The 16,512-nt window shown below is 43.1% G+C and overlaps 1 protein-coding gene across 1 annotated transcript in view; it reads right to left on the bottom strand.

The window, feature by feature from the left end:
- The window catches only part of HSPA4 (heat shock protein family A (Hsp70) member 4), a 91,721-nt gene extending 78,322 nt beyond the window's left edge, over window positions 1-13,399 (bottom strand). The window contains exon 1 of the mRNA XM_077473146.1: window positions 13,152-13,399. Within this exon, the coding sequence (XP_077329272.1) occupies window positions 13,152-13,258 (107 nt within the window). The 5' untranslated portion in view covers window positions 13,259-13,399. The remainder of the gene's footprint in view (window positions 1-13,151) is intronic.
- Window positions 13,400-16,512: the final 3,113 nt, after the last annotated feature.

Raw genomic sequence — 16,512 nt, forward strand, 5'->3', positions numbered from 1 at the left:
ATCCAGCAGTATTGCTGAATTGGCAAGTCTGTAGGGGTGAGCACTTACCAAAGTTTGGGCGAGTATTGCAGACAGCTGCTTTAATTAAAAAAAAAAAAAACACAAACACACACACAAAATAGGGAGTACTTTTTCACAATGAAAAGGTGTAGTTATACTTGCTCAGCAAGGTCATAAAATAGCTGTTGATTCTTCCAGAAAACCAGTTCTGCCCTTTGCACTCCGTATTCTTGTCTCAAGCAGTCTTGCCAAGGTTTCCTCTTAACTATAGAACACATTACTACTACGTTATGGAGATGGAGGGGTGTTTTGGCATTCTGACTGTTTTAGGGTAATAGACACACTAAAGTGCAGGGTTGTTGTTACCTTAGGACAGGAAGTGTGTTACTGGCCAAATCATCAGGTGCAAATAAGGTAGTCTTCACATAGGCATTTACAAGCATACACCAGATTCCTGCATATTCTTGTAACTAGGATGACAGGTGTGTGTGCGCACGTTTGTGTGTAACTAGGATAACGCCTATATACCGTAATTGCAGGCTGAGAGAAGCCATTGCTGTTCCCATGTATGTGCACAACCAGCAGTTACCTGTTGGGGGGGGGGGAGGGAGGAGAGAATGATCCTAGACAGATGGGGGTCTGTCTCCTCCCTGTTTATTTTCTAGATGGGTTCTTGTTCAGGGTGTCTATACCACTGCCTGTACAACGTGGACGTTTCCATTGGCTGGCCAGAGACTGAGGGGCATAAAGGGGGACTGACTGCTCAGAGTTAAAATAAATAGTGATCAACGCCTATATTTACTTTTTTTGAAGCATCATTCACAAAAGACTTACCGATATTGCTTCAAGGGGTTGTACCAGGGTGACACTTGCAGCTGCAGGCATCACCCCAGTACTGTTCTTTAGAGTGGACGGTCGGCACACGAGCCACCATCTGGCTGCCGAAGACCCGAACAAAGCTAGTACTTTGTTCAGCTCTGATCTAGTAGCCCAGAAGCACCACTTCCAGATTACTACTGTCTTAAAAAGGCACCAGTTTAAATAAAAGTATTCAAAAAGTCAAGATCAGCGTTTTTGAATACTTTCTAAGTGCAGTGGATGGTGGATGCAGCATCTGTCCCCCGGCATTTCTGCACCGAGAACCAAGCCAGCGAAGATAGCTAATGGCTCGGTTCTCACAACTCCTAGAGGAGAGCTGCTGACTATCAGTCAGCAACTCTCCAGCTCTGCTCCTCCACGCTCACTGGAGGGATGAGCTGTGGAGGGGCGGGGGAGTGGCAGTCTCAGCAGCTCGCTGAGACAGCCATCAGTCCAGGCACCTGGCGGATCCAGACTTCTAGAGTCAGGTTGACACAGTGCCTGGACTGATTTGTGTGATGTCAGAAAGCAGACATCAGACTGATCTCTGCTGAATACGGGTCACAGCACCCCAAAATAAATAAAATGCTTGGAGTCTGTGTGACCCCTGGATGTTAATAGCAATTAAATAAACCCTAACATGCCATAGCATGCTATGCAATAGTTTAATGTGTTTCAGGGAATCTTAGATTTTACTGAAGTTATATTGTATTAGGAAACAAGACCTGGAACAGATTTTAAGAAACAGGGAAATAAAGGTGTGTTCATCAAAACTATACAACACCTACACCTAACCTGCCAACTGCAGCTTCATTACTCAGCCCTTGGGATTTGTCCAGCCCTGTCTGGGTACAGATAAGTAAGTGCACATTGTACTCACTGATAGTACACGTCATGAGAGAAACAGTCTGTCATTGCTAGTCTCAATACACAATAGAAGGGATTGCTGCAGTTGGTAAAAGTATTGTAGACAGCGAGATAATTTGCTCTGCAAAACACACATGGGAAACCTGTCATTGGAGAAAGATATTGGTTGCCATTACTGACTTACTGCTGCCTGTTGGGTGTGCTGCACTGCCATTTATTCTTAACCAACATAACCGCATTGCAATAAACCATTGCATTGCGTACTGCATTACAAAAACAGCCTATGCACCCTTTTGGGCGAATCAGGCGGTCCATTCAAATGAAAGGGCTGCTTTAATGCTTTCTCTCTTCTGCAATAAAAATACACCTACCTGTGCACTAGGGCTGAAACAACTAAATCGATTAATTGACAACTAATCGATTATGAAGTGAATCGATGATTATTTACATAATCGAGTAATCGGCCAGTAACATAGTGGAGGTTAAAATAAACTAAAATGAGCCCTTTATAGTACAAAAAAAAAAAAAATTGCTACTTTAAATATTACTATGCTTTTTTTTCAGCCGCTGCATATTTGGAAAGGGTCAGGGACACAAAACTGTTTTTTTTGGTTCAATATACTTCAGTGGAGAAGCATGTAATGCGTTTTTGCAGCAAATGCAAAAACGCAAATCGCAGCAAAATCACGTGTGCAAAAAATCAAAACGCAGAGCAAAAAGCACTGCAGAAACAGATTAAAAGAAAACTGCATAGGTGTGCATGGCTACACCTTATGCTGGCTACACGGATCAATTTTCAGACAAGAATATTCAGACAGAAAAATCTTTGTACATTCACTGAATGAAAGAATGTTTTCACTTGTTTTTAAAATGAATGTAATTTCTGAACGAAAACTACATACACTGTCTTAGAAAACTTCTTGGTCAAAGGAATTTTATTTCCAAATCTTCCTGTCACTGTGGCTGAAAATGAATGTCAATTTGACCCACTAATGATTAGAAAATCTAAGGAAAGTTCTTAAGATGACTTTTTGAAGGAAGAATTTTTTTTTTAAACAATAGTAGATCAGTAAACTAATAGTATATACAGTGTATCTCTTCTGTCTGTTATTCTCAGAGAGGATTAGAGATTTTGCTCTCTAACCATATAGTTGGTTATTAATATTTACCAATACATAGAGACATTTAAAGCGGTCCTTCGCACATTTTACTTTATGTCATTGTTTTTCCTCATATGTCAGAGTGCTAAATGGCTTTTTTTTTTTGCCATGGTACCTTATAATTTCTGGCTCAGTCTATCCACACATGCCTCTGTCTGCAGCTGTGGGCGGGGTCTGTGTGGGTATCCGCATCATTTCCTTTGAGTGGCGCACTGTCTCCTGGGATCATCCATCCCAAGAGTCAGTGCGGACAGCCGACGTGAAATCTTGCATGATTTGACGGACGTGAGTTGTTTACACACCGCTCGGCACTGTTGCCAGTGGGCATGCGCGGGAACCAGCGAGGCATGCTGGTAGTTAGAACATAAGAGAATAAGGAAGTGATTGCTTGTGGGCTTCAAATGCCCACAAGTGAAATGACAATTCAGTTGTTTTCCTTTTAAAAGTGCAGATTTTATGAAAAAAATTAAAATAAAAAAATCGGACATGGATACCGGACAGACACCTAACAAGTGAGTTTAAAGTTAGACGGATAATACTTGTAACATGAGAAGAAAAAAAAAAAAATAAGTGTGTGCAGAACTGCTTTAAGAATAAATAGCCTTTTTTTTAACTTTGCATATTTAACTAAATTATACACCATGCTTTTTTTTTTTTTTTTTTTTTTTTTTTTTTTTAAGGTTATTAACCAATTGAAACAAACTAATCGATTATGAAAATAATCGTTAGTTGCAGCCCTACTGTGCACAGTCTTCAGTGGCATACAAACTAAACTGTGCTTGTGGGAATGTAAACTGGGATGACCCAACTCCTACACACGTGCAGGGGTTAAGTCGTCCCATGTTGGCCAATGAAGATGCCAAAGGACCCCTTCGACAACTTCTGAGAGGTGGTAGGTGTAGCAACTTTAGCACTGCTTTAACAGAATGGTCCAGCAAAAGTGGCAGATAAAAATTGACTAAACCATTTACCACTGACAGGGTGCTTACAATGGTCAGTTTATACATACACAGTATGTAAACTCAAAACAGAAAGGAAAAACTGTTGTATTTGCTTAGTTTAACTTGTTAGTAAAGTCCATCTACATTTTCTAGTGCATCCAACACTACCTTCTCTACAAGCTGACAAAGCTGCTTTCCAGGGACAGCAAGTTGCTCCTCCATAGAGAGACCCTTAGACAGAAATATGCCACTGGCGAGATCACCAGATAAAAATAAGAAAAGCATAAAATCACCAATGTATCTACCATAATGAATTGGTAGTTATTACATACAGTTTTTGGCTTTACTGCAGCAGAGCATTATGTAATTCAAGGGGAATGAGGCAACTGTTGGACGGCAATATGTATGCAATGGCTAAGATGTGCAGATTACCAGGCACCAGGCTCCCAGCACCAAGCACAAATGTATTTGTAGGGTGGAATCAACTTAAATTGATTATGGAAATAGTTGACAACTATTTTCGTAATCAATTAGTTGGTAAGCGATTAGTTGGCCTGCATACGGAATGCATGATTTGTTTACATATCAGAAAATACAGTGCAGCAATTTTACAGCTCAGTACACCATCCATACATGTCAGAAGACAGTGCAGCACACATACAGCTCAGTACATCAGCCATACACGTCAGTAAGTGCCTGAAAACTTATGAATATGTGAGGAGCAATGTCTCATGGGACATGTAGTCCAGGGCAGGAGAAGGAACTGATTCTAAGAGGCAGAAATTATTTTTACCTTGCTATAGGGGCACTCTATACTAAACCTTGTGGCTTGCTATAGGGGCATATATAATGTACAGTGATCTTGCATAAAAACCCTCAATACAACACCATAATAAGTATATGAACCATAGGTGAAAAAACGGGCTCTGAAAGCAAGGAGGAGCGCAAAAGTGCAGGCAGGAACCCCAGAATAGGAGCTGCTCTGTGCAAACCATTGATCAGAGCACGCAAGTAGAACACGTTTATTGTAAAATAAATATAAAAAAAATATATATATGTGCGTGTGTATACACACACACACACACACACACACACACACACACACACACCAAATGTTTACAAATCACCTTAAGGGCTCTGTGCAGGGAAGCTGGAGGCAATATAAGGCTTTAAAATTACAAAGTAGAGGTGCACCAAAATTTTGGCTACCGAAAACTCATACTTGTCATCCTGGCGTGCCCCTGTCAGAGTCCTCCCCTCCTTGTGAGTGTCATGTAGGGCATTTTCAAACTGTCACTGAGCTGGATTTGAATCGCGGCTGAAAATTTAATCAGTGCAACGCGTGTCAGGTCTAGGAGGTGGGACTTTGTTACAGCGACCGGCGATTCAAATCCAGCTTCGTGAGATCACACTACCAGGCACTGAGGAGGCTGCATTGATCTCCTGAATCACATATTTTTTTTTTTTTTTTTTTTTTAAAACAGTCATTTTTGGCTAAGTGCATACTACATGTGCGGTACCAAACTGTCTATTTGGTGCACCTCCAATTTAAAGTACAAGTTTACTAGTATGGTGCATTATATTTAAAAGATTATATCCATCCAAAAAGTCTCAGCCTTTAGTACTACTGTAATATAAAAGATTTATATACACACCCCTTCATATAGATTCATGTCCAACTCCAAGTTCAAAATACCCTGTATACCCTACTTCTGGGAATAGTCATATGCCGATAAATACAGTGCAACACCTTCAATTTAGGAGGGAAGTGTCAGGAATTTTTTTCTCTCTTTTTTTTTTTTTTTTAATAGACCACTTTGAAGCAAAATAATGGTCAGTGCCCATCAATGCAGCCTGATCAGTGGACATCTGCAGCTTCATCACCTCTCATCAATGCAAGAAATCACCGAGCCGTCATCGCCTATTTATTCGGCTCTCACATACACAGTCCCGCCTTCGCCATCAACATTGGACCAGCTCCTGTGATAAAAAAAACTGGTCCAATGTCGTGGCAAAGGCAGGAATGTGTATGTGACATTAGAGCTGAGTAAACAGGAGATGACGGCTATTCTCAGTGAAAAAAAAAAAAAAAAAAAGTGCGCGTTAAACACAGATAAATACGGTATATCCCCGTTTTCACTGCACGTATAGATTAACCCCTAATTAGTAGGGGTGCAACGGATCAGCATCGTTCCGTGATCCGAACGGGTCACCCCGCTCAGATCAGCACACGCCACGCACCACAATCTCGGCCTTAGGAAAGGCCGCGGCTTCAGCCTAGTTCAGGAGAGGCGGCCATCTTGGTGCACCCGTCGGCGTTTACAATGTGATCGCTCCGTCAAATGACGGAGCGATCTCCTGTAAAACAAACCGGCATCATGATGACGCCGGTTCCTCTCTCCCCCCTCTCTGTACAATGGAGGGGAGAAATCTGATGGCAGCAGCGCTGTGGGCTGCATCTTTAGAGCCCACAGCGCTGCTCTAAGACAAGTGCAGTCACCTGCAATTCACTGCCAATACTTACCCTACCATGTTCAGCCAATATTATATTGGGGGAGATGACGTGGATATTACATTGGGGACTATATGGTGGTGGCGGAATTTTCACAGGTTTTTGCAAATTCAATTATTTGCTGATCCAAAAAATTATACGATCCGTGACTCTGATCCGAGGAACGATCCGATAGTTTTTTGATCTGTTGCACCCCTACTTAGTACCGATTATTTCTGTTTTTGTACTATGAAGGGCTAGTTTTAGGTTTTTCTTAACCTCATCACGACAGGTGATAAAGTATGTATAAGTATAAAGTAATGTCTTATTTACATACACGTATCGATTTCTGGACGAGAATATTAGTACTAAAATGTCTGTGTACAGTCGACAAATGGAAGAATGTTTGAAGGTTTCACACACAAAAAAAAAAAAAAAAAAAAAAAAAAAAAAAAACACACACACCCCTCTGTCCAAAAATATTTTCGATTGAGAAGTTTTCTTTATTCTACTCCTTTGAATTTTCCCATCACTGTGGTCAAATGACCATCAAATTTGAACCTGCTAATGATTAAAAAATTGAGCGAACGTTCTTAAAAAAAAAAAAAAAAAAAAAAAAGAAGGATTGTCTGAAAATCTGCAATATATAGAAGACATACAGAACAGCATTTTTACTTTGTTTTCTTTCAACAAAAAAATTTGAACTCCGAGTCCGATATATTCTCTCAACTCTTCGCTGTTATTCATATTTACCATGCATATTGCTTTTCAAGAATAAAATGTCTTTTAAAAAAACTTTACATATTAACTAAATTATACACCAAACTTTTTTTTTCAAATTGAAACAAATCAGCCAACTAATCAATTATTAAAATAATAGTTAGTTGCAGCCCTAATACAATGTTTATCACACACTGAAGTAAACCCAAACAAATCTGATGCATTGCTTTTCAACAACGTGTGCAACGCACAGACTGCATGTCATTCAGTCTGAATAGCATCCCAATGAAACTGCATTACAATAAATACCACATCACCGTGCATTGTGATGTGTTAAAAAGAATAGCAGTTCCTATTGCAGGTCTGTAGTGGTGCAACATAAGGCACACTTATGCACCACAATGGACCAGGTAGTCCTGAATGGGCTAAGCATAAAACAATTACACTGCTACTCCTATTACATGTTTATTAATGAATCTACTCTATCATTTACATTTTTAAATACAAACAAGTATTTCTATTAACAGTTCAGGCAGGGGTAGTATTCACTAAAGCAGTTTACACTATAAAAGGAATGAGTCTTCTCTTCAAATCTGAATCCAAATCTGAATCCAAACCATAGCGATTTATTCCTAAACAAAGAAAAAAGGAACATAAAGAAGGCCAAGTAAGAGATTGCTGCGCCCTCTGTACATCAAGGTGCGCTCAGCTATTTTAACAGCTTCAGCCCCAGAAGATTTTACCCCTTTCCTGACCAGAGCACTTTCTCACCCTCCCCCCCCCCACAAATAGCACTTTTTTGTGGTATTCAATCAACTCTGGTTTTTGCACTATAAAAAACAAAAAATTTGGGATGGATATGGATATGGATATATATATATATATATATATATATATATATATATATATATATATATATATATATATATATATATATATATATATATATATATATATATATATATATATATATATATATATATATATATACTATAATAAAGAAATATATTAACCACTTGCTTACTGGGCACTTAAACCCCCCTCAGTCCCAGACCAATTTTCAGCTTTCAGCGCTGATGCACTTTGAATGACAATTGCGCGGGCATACAACACTGTACCCAAATGAAATTTTTATCATTTTTTTTCCCACAAATAGAGCTTTCTTTTGGTGGTATTTAGTTACAGCTCGGAGTTTTATTTTTTGATAAACAAACAAAAAAAGATGCAAAAAAAAAAAAAATCATGTTTTAATAGTTTGTTATAAAATTTTGCAAACGGGTCATTTTTCTCCTTCATTGAAGTGCGCTGATAAGGCGGCACTGATAGGCTGCATTGGTGGGCACTGATAGGCTGCACTGGTGGGCACTGATAGGCATAGTTAAGGCGGCACTAATAGGCACAGATAAGGCGGCACCGATGGGCACAGATAAGGCGGCACTGATGGGCAAAGATGGGCACATACAAGATGGCACGGATGGGTGGCACGGATAAGTGGCACGGATGGGTGGCACGGATGGGCACTGATAGGTACCACAGATAGATGGGACTGATGGGCACTGATAGGTGGCACTGATAGGCGGCACTGATAGGCACTGATGGGCGGCACTGGGGTGCAGCACCTTTGAGGCAGATTGGGTGGCACTGTGGGTGGCACTGTGGGCACTATGGGCACAGACGGGGGGCACTTACTTTTACTTATACTTCAGGATGGCACTGCGGGAGGCAGGTGGCATGTGGTGCCTTGCATTGCTGGCCGTGATCGGGACTAATGTCCCGATCACGGCCGCCGGTGATCGGCTTTTTTTTTTCTCCTCGCGCTCTCAGCGCGAGGAGGAATAATAGCCAATTACCGGCTCCGTTCTATCACATGATCAGCTGTCATTGGCTGACAGCTGATCACGTGATAAGGGGTCGGGATCGACCCCTTGCACGGATCGGTGATCAGGCGAGTCTCAGACTCGCCGATCACAGAGCGCACCGCGCGCGCCCCTCAGGGGGCGCGCAGGCCGCTCGTAACCGGGACGACGTCAATAGACGTAGTCCCGGAAATCTAGGTCCGCGCTAATGCCGTCATTCGGCAATAGCGCGGTACCCAAGTGGTTAAAAACAATTTTTTTTTTCCCCTCAGTTTAAGCCGATATGCATTCTACATTTTTTTTTTGTCCTTTTTTCCCCAAAAATCACACAATAAGCATATTGATTGGTTTGCGCAAAGGTTATAGCGTCTACAAAATAGGGGATAGTTTTATGGAGTTTTTATTTATTATTATTTTTATTAGTAATGGCGGCGATCTGTGATTTTTTCTTTTTTTTTTTTTATCGGGAATGCGACATTGTGGCGGACTTATTTATTTCTATTTTGGGACCATTGTCATTTATACAGCGATCAGTGCTATAAAAGTGCACTGAGTACTGGGCAAATTACACCGGCAGGGAAGGGGTTAACCACTAGGGGACAATTAAAGTGTTAAATGTGTCCTAGGGAGTGATTCTAATTGGGGGGGGGGGGGGGGGGTGGGCTTCAGCACAGCAATCCCTGCTCCCGATGACAGGGAGCAGTGATCTCTGTCATGGCACAAGGCAGAAGGGGGAAATGCCTTGTTTACGTAGACATTTCCCCATTCTACGGCTCCGTAACATGATCGTCGGGAGACAGTCAGGCGGTCCCGCTGGTACAGTCAAACTGCATGCTTCTACTATGCCCGCCTCTTAGAGGGTACGTACAGGTATGCCCATTTTCCCACCACTGCCATTGTGCCGATGTATATGTCGCAGCAGGGGTCTGATGCTCCCCTGTTCTCCGTTTCAGGGAAGAACAAGGCCGAAATTTAAATGCAAATCTGAATAACTGAGCCAAAGACACACAGGACCCTTGTGCAGTCTGCTCCACAGCCGACCAGGAGATGTGTGAACCAGCTCCACTGAGAGCCAGTCAGGGGGGGGGGGGGCGGGGGACAAAAGTGTATATGTATATATCTTCCCGATTCGCTCTCTCTCTATATAAAATGTTAGTACCCAGTTATATGATGTACATTTAGGAAAGAATACCTTCTGGAGGGAGTCTATTCCACATTTTCACAGCTCTTACTGTGAATAAACCTCTCTGTATTTGGAGATGAAATCTCTTTTCTTCCAGACATAAAGAGTGCCCCCTTGTCCTCAGTGTTGACCGTAAAGTGAATAACTCAACACCATGTTCACTATATGGACCCATTATATATTTATACATGGTGATCATATCCCCCCTTAATCTCCTCTTATCAAGAGTGAATAAATTCAGTTCCTCCAATCTTTCGTCATAGCCGAGCTCCTCCATGCTTCTTATCAGTTTGGTTGCCCTTCTCTGCACTTAATGAATAAGCGCACCTGTTAGTGTGTGAAACGCTTCTACCATTTGAACTGTTTTTTACACTTGGGATGTTAGTTTATTAAATAAGAACTTTGATGGATCTTGGAGTGCAGTCATTTCTTTGATTGTATGTGGAGGCGAGCCGGGCACCAGTGATATCATAAGGCTTCCTGTCTCAACTAGGAGCAGCGAGTTCTTTTGTTTGGATAATCTTTTGTCATAGCTGAGCTCCTCCACACCTCTTATCAGTTTGGTTGCCCTTCTCTGCACTCTCTCCAGTTCCCTGCCCCCCATATTATCCTTTTTCAGAACTAGTGCCCAAAACTGACCAGCATATTATGAGGTCTTACTAATGATTTGTACAGGGGCAAAATTATATCGCTCCAAATCGCATAAGTGTGAACCCTAAACCTAAAGTTAAAAATGGTTATGTCTGGGTTCCTGAATGAAAATTGAATTAATTAACATGACATATACAGAATTCCTGCAAGTTTCCTCTGCTACAGCTTTAGGTGACAATAAACGTTTGTTCCCCCCCTTAAAACTATAAACATGTTATACTTCCTGACTGTGCAAAGATGCCTCCTTGACCTGATACCTTGCCATCGTCCTCTCTCCAGTACTCTTGTTGAAGCACTAAAATCCCCATGGTCAACTGGTAGCTGACTCTAGGGTAGTGGTGATATTCGTTCTTATCTTTATGTGACAGAGCTGAGGCCAAGCTCCATCTTAACTGGGTATTATTGCCATCTGCTATGAAGACGCTTGGCAGGAAGAACTAGCAAGGTGAGCATCAGTGGTGGGGTTGCAAAGACTGTCACTTTGCCCTGAATTACTAAGCCGACAGTCTCTTTAAAGTGGATCCTGCACCCAAATACAAGGTCTGCTTTTTAGATCCAGAGAACATCAAGTAACCATAAACTTGTGAGAAGGCAGTCTTCTCTGTAACATTGGAATCCTTGGTTTTGCCAGGATTGCAGAATCATCTTTGCCTGGGGTGGAAGACACTTTTCTCAATAACTTTTTTTTTTTTTTTTTTTAAAGCAAAAGCCATGTACATTTTAGCCAGGATTTTATGAAGAAATTCGTTTTTTTTTTAATCAGATACGTTCTATAACAAAGTAAAAAATATTGACTTTTTTTGTTTATAAGAAAAACCCCCAGTGGTGATCAAATACCACCAAAAGAAAGCACTATTTGCATGAAAATTTATAATAAAATTATATATATATATATATATATATATATATATATATATATATATATATATATATATATATATATATATATATATATATATATATATATATATAATCCCAAATTTTGTTTGGGTATAGCATGACCGTGCAATATTCAGTTAAAGGGGTTGTAAATGTTCTTTGTTTGAAAAAAAAAAAAAAAAAAAAAAAAAATGGTATACTTACCTTCTCTGTGCTATGGTTTTTACCACAGTGGCGCTGATCCTTCTCTGAGGTCCCTCAGCAGCGCTCCTGGCTCCTCCTCTTCGAGTGCCCCCACAGAGACCGGCATTCCAAGGGGGCACTCGTGCGGCCACGCTCCTAAATTCTGCTGCTGCATCCATTGATACAGACAGCAGGACTCGGTCATAATTGGCAGCAGCGAGCGCCAATGGCTACTGCTGCTAGCAATCTATCCAATGAGGACCTGGGACAGCAGCTGGAGGTGCTGTGCTCGTCCCTGTAATGATCGGGTTCATTAAAAAAAAAAAAAAAAAAAAAAAAAAAAAAAAAAAGTGTCAGGCGTGCGATATGTATGGGACCAAAAAAAAAAAAAAAAAAAAAAAAAAAAAACAACACACACATTAGCCTAAACTGATAAACACATTTGATTTACATTTTTTTGTGGAAATGTTTCAACAGAAATTTCAAAATTGTTGCTTTTTTTTGTTTACAGCGCAAAATCATTTTTAAAAAATAAAAAACACGCAGAGGCGATCAAACACCACCAAAATAAAGCTCTATTTATGTGGAAGGGAAGGACATCAATTTTGCTTGAGTACAACGTCGCACGACAGCGCAAGTGACAGTTAAAGCGACGCAGTGCCGTAGCGGAAAAAAAAGGCCTGGTCAGGAAGTGGATAAATTCTTCTGCGGCTGAAGTGGTTAAAGTAGCGCAGTACTAAACTGCAAAACAAAAAAATTACCTGATCATTAAGCGGGTAAAGACTGAAGTGGTCAAAACATGTGAGTTGGAGGCTTCGATTTGTTAGTGTTTCTAAATCTGCTAATACATTTAACACTCCTCCCCCCCCCAGACAAGGCCGCTATGCCTCCTGTGGTCATTCCTCCAGATTTGTATCTCGCTAATACAGGTGTGCTACCGACCAGATCACAGGGGGGGGGGGGGGGGGGGGGGGGGAATAACAAAAAGGTGGGGGGAAAAAAAGAAAAAGAAAAAAGAAATGCAGCCACCACATCTAAGGATTGGTAAGCTACAGTAGAATACATTTTAGGGTTTAATATTACTTTCATTTTTGTGTTTTATCTGCCATTTGTTAAGAAGAGGAGAAGCAAACCTGAGTCACTGAGCTTCCCTCCCATACATGAAAGCCTATGGAGGGGATGAGGCAATGTGGATGTATAATAAAAGATATCCTATATAATGGACGTCTATGTGATTATATGCGATGAGGAGAAGGTAGGAAGCCTGCCATAGGGGGGTGCTTTGCCTCATGCACACCTCCCCTCACACGATAAGAGGCAATGACAAGGAGCAAGCAGCATGGCGGCGCCGGCTCTACTCACGGGGTACTGCGGTCGCTGTATTCATTGGCCACAGTCTCGATCCCTCCGGCTCTCGCCACCGCGACGTAGCAGCTCTGGAAGCCCAGGTCGAAGCCCACCACAGACATGACTGCAGCTGGGGACACCGGTAGCTCACAACACGGGGAGGGGAAGACGGCAGAGCGGCCGCGCTACACTCCTGCACGGGGAGATGAATGGAACCCTGGAAGATCTCGAAAGATCTCGCTGTCACAGGAGGAGGAAAAGCAAGAGGCAAGCGCCGGAGAATCTCGCGAGAAATGGAAACGTCATAGCCTCAGGTTTACCGGGCCAATCCGCTCCTCCCTGCGCCTGCGTCTGGCCAATGACAGGGGGGAACGGGTTAGCGCATCACCAGAACTAGGAGGAGGGCGTTAGGTGACGAATTCCCTCCTCACGTTGCGATTTCCCTTTCAAGGGGAGGGGGTGGGGCCACGCCGCTGAGGGTTGCGTCATACGTACGTTGATGCAGTTGCTACGGATACTGCAATGTAGGGGAGGATGGTTTGTTTTCCCCCTCTAGGCCTGACGTTAGATGCGCTATAAATAAACGGTGTTCTCTAATGAAGATGGCTCTGCTGGTTTTTAATTAACTTTGTGATCAAGTCTAAAGCCAGCCAAAATAGAGTGGGAAGGATACAGTGTTATTTCTGGCCACCAGAGGGGAGATTTTATTTCTCATATACATTACTCATGGCTCCCAACTGCCCCTGATTTTGAGGGACTGTCCCTGATTTGGAGTGATGTCCCCTCTTTCCTCCTCATCTGTCCTTCATTTTGATCTGATCTATATACTTGTATATAAAAATGCACATTTTGTCTTTCAAATAGAGTTTCCCAGTGCTAAACCTTTCATCCAATTTCTAAATTGCTGCATTTGTAAGTTTTAAAAGCAAATATAAAGGAATAGTAGTGGTAAAAAAAGCACTTGTAGATTTAATTCACTTTTTTTGTTAATTCTCCTTTGAGGGGGCGGGACAAGGGGGCGTGTCCTATGCCTACATACATTTGCTAGTAGGTGTCCTTCATTCACATCTCAAAATGTTGGGAGGTATGCTTACTAGTAATTTGGGGTTCAAGCCTTATTCAAAAAAAGACTTATCAGGAGTTTTAGCCCTTCTTCGAAAAATGTGGAGAGGAATTGTTAAAAATAAAAGATCCCTGTTTTAAAAAAAATGTGGAGAGATCACCCATCACTCCTGTCACTTCCTGTTGTGACAGGAAGTGAAGGTTAATCACCTGTAGCTTAGGCAGGGAGCTCCTCCCAAATTTACTTGCCAGGAGTAGTTATCCTGGTTGATTGATAGAAATCCATTGATTTCTCCCTGAGATTGGCCTTGTTGCACTTTTCTCTTCTACCACTAGGTGGCCGGGTACTTGGTGTTACTAGATGTGAAAAGGGCAACCCAAGGACAAACCAAAAGTGATGGTTCTGCCGGCCGGAGAACCTGTCATGGTCGGAGGTAGAAGGGGAGCTGTCACCACTAATGGACCAACCACCTTTACCAGGGACCACAGTGAGTAACTGAAGCAAGTACCAGAGCAGTATTCTCACCGAACGGGCACAGCGGAGAATCGGGAAATTTCCGGCAGTGATCAAGTTAGGGAACCAACCAGCAGAGGTGACGCTTGCAGAGCAGCCTTGTGTGTCAAGCCAGGGGCTGAGACAGTTAGCAGGGATGAAGCTTGAGAAGTATCTGGAGTGCCAAGTTAGGGACCCAGCAGGGAAGCGTGGGTGACGCTTGAGGGAGATACCACAGCAAAAATTGGAGGAGCTCCAGGGATTCAGAGTCAGTGAATCAAAGGGTCTAGAGAGAGACCGGGAGCTCAGTGTTGAAGGACTACAAGAGGCAGTTGTAGTGAAGCAGAAGGAACTGTTATGTTTGAGGAACTGTTAAAGACTGTTGCCATAGGAGACAGCATTCCTGCACGTGCAGATGTCCCAGCAGTGTTGTCCCCCAGTGGAGCCCCCCCTTAAATCAGGTGTTCCCCAGTGGAGCCTCACCTTACATCAGGTGTCCCCCAGTGGAGCCCTCCTTACATCCGGTGTCCCCCAGTGGAGCCCACCCTTACATCCGGTGTCCCCCAGTGGAGCCCACCCTTACCTCAGGTGTCCCCCAGTAGAGCCCCCCTTAGATCAGGTGTTCCAGCAGCAGAGTCTCTGTCGACATTACAGAAGGCCAGAAGTAACAGGTCACTTGCTGAGGGGAGCAAACAAAAGGTGGAGCCAGCCAAGTGACTGCCAATAGAAATTGAGCTGCCGCCAACCCCCTGCCCCATGGCCTTTTCCACAACATGTCACAGACCGGCAGCAGGCCGCAGGGCAGGGGGGATGGTGGCAGCTTAATTTCTATTGGAAGCCACCCAGCCGGCTCCCCCTCTTGTTTGTTTCCCTTGGCGAGTGACCTGTTACTTCTGGTCTTCTGTGAAATGGTGGCCAGCAGAGACAATTAATGCCAGTGTTCTGACAGATACAGTCCGCCTATCGAAAAGTGTCCACTCTGAACTGCGCAGGTGAAGCGCTTGCGCAGTACGGAGCATAAGGAGATTTGGAAAATGTCCGAAGATGAACGGTGCCTGCGCCGTGAGTCCAGGTGCAAGCCCCACCATCCAAGTGGACATAGGGCTGCACATATTAGAGGACCCCCCGCAGGCTTGCTTCGCTCGCCGCGCTTCGGGCATGGCCTTGCTTCGCTTGGCTCTTTTTATTCTAACTCTATGTCCACTTGGATGATGGGGCTAGAACCTGGACTCTCTGCGCAGACGCCGTTCATCTTCAGATATTTTCGGCATCTGCTTGTCCTGTGTACTGCGCATGCGCAGTACACAGCAGACACTATCCGACGGGGGACACTTTTTGACATGACACTGGCCGCGGACCTCTAGCGGCGGCGGTGAGGTGAAGAAGCGGGAAAACACGGATTTCCCAGGTCATTTCCTGGGAAACGCTAAGACCAGGACCAAGGTCTTACTCTCGGGAATGTCAAAGGAAATTCAGGACAGTTGGCAAGTATGCCTTTATAAGTGCCAAAAGCCGGTGTTCTGCCAAAAACTCCAACTCGCCAAAATCTCCAACCACGTCACTTCCGGTGATTCTCCAGCAGCTGTAATTGGAGATTTCCACGAGTTGGCTGTTTTGACAGAACACTGGCAGCATATACACTACAGTAGGGATGGCCGAACGGCTCGACCGGCGGTCGCTTCGCAGCGAATTTCGGCTGTTCGCCGTCTGCCCGATCGGCGGACTATTGCCGCCGTTCGCCCGGCGGACTTCCGTATTTACTGTGTAAAAGAACTTTGACCTATGATGACACATCCATCATGGGGTACAGGACAGCCAATT

The sequence above is a fragment of the Lithobates pipiens genome, unplaced genomic scaffold, assembly GCF_037356315.1.
Source record: "Lithobates pipiens isolate NorthernLeopardFrog02 unplaced genomic scaffold, aLitPip1_a1.2 Scaffold_8, whole genome shotgun sequence".
Taxonomy (NCBI): Eukaryota; Metazoa; Chordata; class Amphibia; order Anura; family Ranidae; genus Lithobates; species Lithobates pipiens.